This window comes from Octopus bimaculoides, chromosome 5, assembly GCF_001194135.2.
Source record: "Octopus bimaculoides isolate UCB-OBI-ISO-001 chromosome 5, ASM119413v2, whole genome shotgun sequence".
NCBI lineage: Eukaryota > Metazoa > Mollusca > Cephalopoda > Octopoda > Octopodidae > Octopus > Octopus bimaculoides.
In genome coordinates, this window is record NC_068985.1 from 107,178,026 (window position 1) to 107,187,093 (window position 9,068).

General features: G+C 37.7%; 1 protein-coding gene across 1 annotated transcript in view; it reads right to left on the minus strand.

Moving 5' to 3' along the window:
* Positions 1-8,627: 8,627 nt before the first annotated feature.
* Positions 8,628-9,068, minus strand: part of LOC106872224 (uncharacterized) — an 8,320-nt gene continuing 7,879 nt past the window's right edge. The window contains exon 5 of the mRNA XM_052968095.1: positions 8,628-8,646. Within this exon, the coding sequence (XP_052824055.1) occupies positions 8,628-8,646 (19 nt within the window). The remainder of the gene's footprint in view (positions 8,647-9,068) is intronic.

Below are 9,068 nucleotides of genomic sequence, written 5' to 3' on the forward strand. Positions count from 1 at the left end.
CTTGGTATTGCAAGCAGAGCGGTTGGTGTCTTTCACAACGGCGCCCCACACATTGTAATCCATGGGATTACAATAGGGAGAATTATGTAGCCAGAAATTCGAATCGGTGAAGTCGTAGAAACCACTTTTGACTCTTTCCAAAGGTACAGCAAGGAAGCAAATTTTTCTGCTTCACATATGGCCTTCCAGCAGCAACCCCCTCCAGCCATGGTTTGACCACAGTCTCCAGCAGCTTCACACAGCCACCTGAATTAAACCTAAGGACCGTTCGTCAGTTTTCCGATGAATACAGGCGTGCGGATGCAATCAGAACGCCTTGTGTCCCTTACTGTTAGCCACGGCTTCGTAGTCTCCGTTGCAGCCGTCCATGTCACATCTTATTGTCTTTACAGTATTTACAGAGCGTTGGAAATACTACGAATCATCATGATATAGGCAATTCTTTTTCAATATTCAGATGGCTTGCAGTCCTCTGTGGTGTGTAATTTTGTTCTGTTTTTCTATCTCCTGCGTAGTTTTTAGTGTGGATTCTCGAGAAATATGTTACAGGAATTTGAATGGCAATTCACTATGGATGGATATATTATCTGATGTTGTAGTGACATGAGATTTGGTGCAAATGTCACTGTTGATACTGGTAATTAGTTTGTATAAAAGTTTTACCGTGAGATTTAAGGTCTGTATTAAATACTACAGAGTTTAGTATTTAGTATTTAGTAGAATATAGCTTATTACTATTTAGTAGACGGCTCAGGTTATGGTCCAGTAAAGATTTTAATCTTGAGTTAATATACCTGATTTACAGTTTAATGAATGGTTTACTTAATTAAGGTCTGAATTAAATAAAATGTTTAGGTCATGGATTAAATTATAAGTCAACATATGATTCCGTTTTCAAGTTAAATAACCGGATTATAGATAACAAAATAATCGTTTTCATTATTGTTTCAAATTGAGTGTAAATTTGTAATTAAAAACCCAACCTGTGCAGCTTAGCTCAAATGTACAAAATTCCTCTTTTTATTTATTGTTATATTTTTATTTTATGTAATCGCAGGCGTCTGTGTGGTAAGAAGTTTGCTTCCCAACCACATGGTTCCGCGTTCAGTCTCATTACGTAACACCTTAGGCAAGTGTCTTCTACCATTGGCTCGGACTGATTCAAGCTTTGTTAGTGGATTTGGTAGACTGAAACTGAAATAAGCCTATCGTATATGTGTGTGTGTGTGTGTGTGTGTGTGTGTGTGTGTGTGTGTGTGTGTGTGTGTGTGTGTGTGTGTGTGTGTGTGTGTGTGTGTGTATTTGTATTTGTTCCTTGCAACCGACTTTGGTGTGTTTACGTCCCCATAAATTAGCGATTCGATAACAGAGACCAATAGAATTAATACCATCTTTAAAAAATAAATACTGGAGTCGATTCGTTCGACAAAATATTATTCAAGGCGTTGCCCCAGTATGGCTGCGGTCTAATGACTGAGACGAGTAAAAGTTAAAAGACATTGGTTTCAAATTTCGGCACAAGGCCAGCAATTTGGAGGAAACGACTAAATCGATTAGATCGACCCCAGTACTCAACTGGTACTTGTTTTATGGACCCCGAAAGGATGGAAGGTAAAGTCGACCTCGGCGGAATTAAAAGATAAAAGATATTAACATACAAGATACGTTATTCATTTTAATTTGGTTTTTATTCAAATATCTGTCGTTTAATGTCTGGCATTTCACTAATAATCATCTCTTGTTTAAATGGTGGAAGATCGACATTATAAAACACTGGGTCCCACTTTCGAAACAAAACTTTGTATTTCGCCTTAGCGTCTGCCGTGGATATAGGATCGACTGCAAAACCTTGAAAAGACTCCCCAGTTATGGACATATCAGGCACATGACCATACTCTTGGAGATTAGGGGGCTCTGTAAAATGTACAAGTTTTGCACCTGATTCACCCTCAGCAAAAAGACGATTTTTAGGGGACCGTACGGTAAGAGCACTGGACCTCGGTGTATCTCCAAACATATATCGTGGTTGTGAAGCAGTACGATATTTCCGTGGTTTGGTAAACCTGGTTTGACGTTCATATAAATGATGTTCAGGTAAAGCGAAGGAATGGGCATGACGTTCCCGTGGTAGCTTTATACGACGTCCTGGCGGTGACACTGAGCGGGTACGACGTTCTAATAAACCTCTCGGACTGTACGGTATGTCAAGTTCATAGGCACCAGTATACGGGACGTTTTCAACATCATATTCTGGTACCCGCTTCTTTGGAAATCTAGGTTTATAAAACATCCGATATATTACAAATGATTCACCGTCCTGATATCTATCCAGATCATTATTGACGCTGTGTGGCCAGGTGTCTGGCATCGTACTTATTTTTCCTCCTTCGATTGCATATTTCATACTCGTGTCATAATTACCCTCGTCTTTGTTTGGTACAGATTTATCAAATTCTGCCGTTCTACTCTTCAATTTAACTGTAATGTTATCCAGACTGATATTCTCGTTTTCATTGTGTGTCTTACTTGCCAATATGTTATTTTCATCTCCGTTCTCATCGTCTGCTACTTCACACACACATATCTCAGTTTCCTCGTCTTTTGGATAGTCATCTTCTGCTGAGAAATCTTCCTTTAACTGGTCGTTGTTTTGACTTTCCTTCACATCACCAATGTCATCCTCATCAGTTATTTCACAATTGTCGTCTTCAGAAAACATATCATTATTATCTCCTGCAGTTTGGTATGATTCTTCATTTAGGTTGTTTTGATATTGATTATGGTCAGCCATTTGATGAGGTTGGGAGCAGAGGTGTTCATAACTCGAAAAACTATCATTCTCTGTGGTATTCATGCTGGTCACCTCAAATTGATTTTCAATGGACAGAAATTATACTAAATGATTTATTATTTTACTTTCAACTGTGACGTCATCAATAAATGCGACAATCATCTCGGCATCATGCAGTAGTAGTAGTAGTAGTGTTATACATATAATAGACTCTCCCGTCGAAGGTGACGTATGAGTGTTCAGCTTTTTTGAAGAACGGCCTGCACAAATGATTTGTTTATAGTGATCAAATGTTTGTGCTGTACATCAGCTAATTCTCTTCATCAAATCAACATTGACTGAACAGGTGTACAGTGCGCTACACATCAGTTGGCGAAGTAATTGCAGAGCAACGTGAGATGATGTCTTTTGCTCTAGAACACAACGCACCACCTAGTCGAGGGACTGAAACCACGATCTCGAAATCGTGAGTGCAACACTTTAACCACTAGGCCATGAGTCAATAGCGCTTAATAGCACAACCAGTGAAACAATAAACAAAATGCTTAACAGTTTTTAATTACATATATTTCCGTTCTGAGTTCTAATTCTTCTGGGGCTCGTAAAATAAGTAGCATTCAAATACTGAAGTAGATTTTAATCAACTTGTTCTTTATAAAGTTGCACTTTTGTAGCAGCTATGTTAAAAATCTCTACTCGATTTTACCACTGAAAGGCAAGCCAATGAGGGAGACTTCGCGCTACAAATAACAATTGAATCTCAACTCACACCCTACTATATTGTGTTGTACAGAGCCGAACTTTGGGATACATAGCAGTCGCTGAAACCTGTGTCTTGAAGTATCTATCATTTTAGCTTCTTATGAAGATCTTTGCATAGTTTTGCCCTTTATAGAATCTAAGAATTTGTAATGTTCATGGCAATGACAGTTGTAGCAACGGTGAAATTTTACCTTCTGAAAAATTTGTCTTCATGACTGATGTTGGGGAATTGGTCACCGACACTATGAACAAATATAAGTCAAGACTGTCTCTAGATAAACTTTAAAGTTATGGGGGTGTCATAACAATACAGCGTCAATATTGATAACTACCAGTAAATGGTCCCTAGCAAATAATCTAAGAATCGCAAATAAGTTTATATTTCGTGCCACGCTGGAGGATTACGAAATGATAAGAGAATCATTCATTAACCAAGTCGTATTGTAACTCAGTACCTGGAAAAATAAGTTTGTGTTAGCCTGCTTTTCTAGCTTGATCAAGGTCCAGTTAAATTACATGGAGCTTGGATAGGATCCGAAGCCCCGTGCAGAACAGAGAAGCTAATTTCTCTGGGAATTACTCTGAGAGGAAGCAATCCCTGAAAGTTCGAATAGGGTTGGTACATATCTGCAAAACGTCGATGGTTTATTAATACGTTGCCATTTGGTTTTATAATTAGTTTGAAACAGTTACAACCAACTACTACTAATAATTAGTCTGAAACATCTGCAACCAACTACGACTAAACAGGGTCTTGGTATGTTTGATCGTTACAACAAGTTTTCCCGAAGCCCATGAGTTTGAATAAGTGGTAATCTTGGTTGATGTGTAGAGTGAGGAAAGGTGCTTGGCATCAGGATTACTGCCAAAAACTGACATATTTCTCTCAGCTAGACAACATGTTCAATGAGTTTTTTTTTCATTCTCTAAATAATATAGTGTGCGAGTGACAATGATTGAAGTAGTGACACTCTCATTATTGATGAGGATTCTTTAAGAAATATTTAACTGCATAAAGTAGCTTTTGTTGCCTGACCTCATGAGTGTGAGTAAATATGCAAGTATGTATGCATATATACATACAAATATTCTTGCATAGGTCAACGAGCATATGCAAAAAAGGACAAGGTACTTGAGTCATTCATTTTAAACGTCTTCACAAAGGAATTACGTTTCCCGTTCAAAGTATATTTAGCAAAAGACGAGTAGGTTTAAGTGTAGTTACGTTGCAAGCTATCTGATAATAAATGAAAAAATTGCAATTTATGGTTGATACAAAAATATTGCTTTTTAAACCATTTTATGTCAACAAGGAGCAGAGAGAGTCATTGCTAATGTCAATTTGCAGGCCCAATGAAAGTTTTCTTAGCTCTATTAGGAACTACAGGTACAATGAGGATGATGTCATGCACGCTTATATACAATATATATATATATATATATATATATATATATATATAAAACATATATCGACTTTATTCAAGTGAAGCCGCAAAATTTGACAAAACTAGCGATAATCTTTATCAGCAAGTAGTAAAGGCAATCATTTCAAGTAGTGGAAAAAGTTAGCGTGTCACGAGTATGAGATGTCTGATATTTCGGACATGACTCTCCGTCAGAGAATAAAAGATCCTTCGATGAAAGACTACGTTCAAAATTTTACCTTACAACCAACTAACAGATCAGTTTTATATACCTTTATATTCATTTTGTTTGCGGAAAATTAACTTTCATGTTGTTGAGTTGACGGTGCTTTGAGAAAGTGACACGGAATGATCACATGAAAGAAAAAGTGGGATGTGGTGTGCTTGTAGTTAGATCGATGATGTCCTGTTTGACTGACATTGAACTTAGGAAGAATGGCGAAGTAGTGACTGGTGGACTGTAGAATAAGCAGAGACTGAATCATTTGGAAATGGCAAATGCATGTGAGAAAAATACCATCGCTGACAACGATCCTCAGATACTTGACGAGTCATTAAACGAATAATCACCGAGTTAGTTGAAGTAATTACAATCGTCCTTCGTTTCATGTAGAGACATTAAAAATGACAGGAAAATGTAGAAAGAGAATAGTAAGTTGAAGGACGAAAGAAGCAGGGTATTTTCTGGTAATATCAATACTATTTGGAACTGTTGGTGAGAGCGATAGTGTCGAAATGTATTTGTGCTACTCGAAATATATGGCAAATGATGACTTCCATGTTGCCAGAATAATTTACGATGTGTTAGCCTCTCTACTCATGGCATTTACTAGTATCGCTCTTGTCCATCGTCTAATACTGGCTGGAATGAAAGGATATCATATATGGATTTCGTTTGCTTTTACTCTTCAATACAGCAGGTTCCTCTGCCAACTACATACAGCCTGCCCTTATTATTCTGGCAGGATATTCATTTACGTTGTATCTCTCTTTGTCAAGCAATATTCTTTTTCATGGTTTAGTCATTAGAAATTAGCCATTTCTATGACATTCCCGGTCAGTCCTTACAACTGGTTATTTTAGAGAAGATAGTCCATTTTTAGTAGTAACAAAATAGGGTTCAAGGTTCAGACGAGTTTACTGACATACATACATACATACATACATACATATTTTCTCTCTCTTTCATTCTATGGATATATCGCTACTTCTGACCGAGCATTCTTCATTTCCAACGTCTTAAAACTGATGGGGACAGCCATTAACAATAACCTGCTATACATTGAATATATTTCTCTTCACAATAACCACCAATATGACATTTGGTGAGGCAGATCAACATCATTTGTAAAGCTGTCAACCGTGTCTGGCATGCAAATCTCCGGGCAATACTTCCCTCTTACGGGTACAATCCATCTCTTGAATCAATGGCTTCAGGTAAGATCAGATCATCGGAACGAGTGTTGACACACTTATTCTGACTAGGGCACAATTAAGTCAGGTGTGCCCCATCATACGGCTTGGTCCCACACAATTTTCCTTTTATATACTAACGACCTTTTTGTCATCATCTCGAAGAATACCTATTCCTGTGTAGACGTTACCGGCTTTTATTACTTACTAATCTTTTGCGCCCAAGCAACCAATACACCTTACAACAAACATGCTTTGACACAATAAACAGGAACCTTGGAGGCAATTTTCAATGTAGCCATGCTAATCTTGTCACCTTTCTCAGTACAAAAACGCAACTATTAAATATATCTTGAAAACATCATGGCAACACACAAACAACATGATACTAGAATACTCCTAAATCGCGAGAAATGCCGCGTTTCACTCTCACCAAGGAACCCTCCCGGTAAATGCATAACTTAACATATCAAATACTGCATGATAAATGTCCTTCCAATTCAGAGCCAAAGAATACTTCGACCCCGTCAACTATCGAGATAAGATGAGAGCTATAAAGGAAAAGATTCTGTTGCTATACACAGACATTCTCAGCCGAATCTGAATAGACACCTTTTCAACTAATTGGCACGAAGTCGCCTAGCAACATATTATGCGCCTGATCTTCATGTGTAATGTCTTCTCTCTCATCTCCTAATAGTGACTTTGGTTCCTTGAACTTGGGTAGTCTCATTCCATCTTCAATAACGCCATCTAGACTCACCCGTCTCAACGTCTCTTGTCAGTCACATTGTATCCACCACCCCACACTTCCCACTAACTATTACCCTGTTTGGTTGTTTCTAGAACGTCAGACTACAAGTTTGTCTTCGCCGTAGTATTGAGTTTAAGTTACGGTTTAATATAAACTTTAAAATATAGAGTTGACAGTTGATTGTAAGAATATTGTCTGGTGATACGTTTACTTTTATTTTACTTTCTGTCAAACACCGTTCTCTTCATTTCATCCAGAGTTACTGAACTGCAGCAAATATTGTACCAAGGTTTTGAAGTCAAAACACAAACTAAAAATGTAGCGGACTGTAACAATAAATGGTTTAAAAATTTAGCACAAGGCCAGCAATTTCGGTGGAGTAGGTAAGTCGTTTACATCGACTTCAGTATTCGATTTGTACTTATTTTCTCTGCCGAAAGGATTAAAGAAAGACGGACGAAATGCCATTAAGCATTTCGCCCAGTGCGGTAACGATTCTGACAACTCGCCACTTTGTAGGTTGTTGTAATATTGCCTAGACCAACATTTAGCAGATTGATTCTTCCAGGAGCATTAGTAACAAAATTATCCTTTTCATTACTGTTAAATTGTGTGTAAAATTTCGATTGCAGAGCTAATGTGTTCATCCAATTAATATTTCGAATAGGATTGATGCTTGTCATATAACAAGTAACTCTTGTAATATACTTTTACTACAATCGGTAATTTCAAGAAATATGCCATAATATACAATAATAACTAGCGGGATCGGTGAATATTTTATGGAATTAATGGTAAACTTATTGGGTTATTTCTGAAAACTTTATCCAAAAAACCTGAAAGTGTAGTCTGTGCTGTGTCTGTACGAAAAGATAGTCATTCATCTGCTAATTATTAAAAAATGAAGGAAACTGGACTACAATGATTACTTAATGCACTTTATATACTTTATAACAATTTCATAGACTTAATACACAGCACTCTCCCGCTTTCTCTCTCACTTTACGTCATACTTTCTTGTTCTCTCTCCTTATTCTTTCACTCTTCGCCGTTCTCTTCAAGTAACCACGCGAATACGTTACAGATGGGCTAAGTAACATAGAAAAAAACTTGGTGAAAAAAATTATACATTTCACACCACAACCTCTCCCTCCCCTCCACCCCCCACCTTCCAGTATGTGTGTGTAGTGTTCCTTTACTTGTTGTCTGCAACTATTAAGCCTAGTAAGTGGACGCATCCTGCACCTCATATGTTGACACAAACACACATACACACATTCCCTCTTTCTCCCTTTCACTTTATCTCCTTTTCACTCTATCTCCCTTTCTCTCTTCTCTCTCTCTCTCTCTCTCTCTCTCTCTCCTTTACTCTTCCCTCCCTCATTCCTTTATTCTCCCCTCCTCTTTTTCGAAATGGTGTAATGCGTGACTGGAGAATTCAACCCACCAATCAACTTATGGTTATTATTATGTACAGATAATTTCAGAAGTATTTGACTTTTCTGGAATTAAAATACAATGTAAATTTTTTCAGCTTTATTGTATTAAAATTGTTCATCGAATTCAAATAGACATTGTTCAACGTTTAGCATTTGAGGTCTAATTCACGAATCTCCTGGAGTCTGGACAATGTCAAGCCCTGTTTAAGGACTGAAAGTCTATCTCGTCTGCTCACATAGAATCTGGTTCAACGTTATAAGATGAACTGCTGCCATCTAAAGTTCGTGACCTAGATGATGACGATGTTCTTCGCCGAGGGCTCGAAATGCGACTACGATCAAACGATGTTTCTGGCTCCAATAAACTGCTGCTATCTAAAATTCGTGACCTGGATGATGATGATGTTCTTCGCCCAGGGCTCGAAATGCGACTAAAATCAAACGATGTTTCTGGCTCCAATAAACTGCTGCTATCTAAAGTTCGA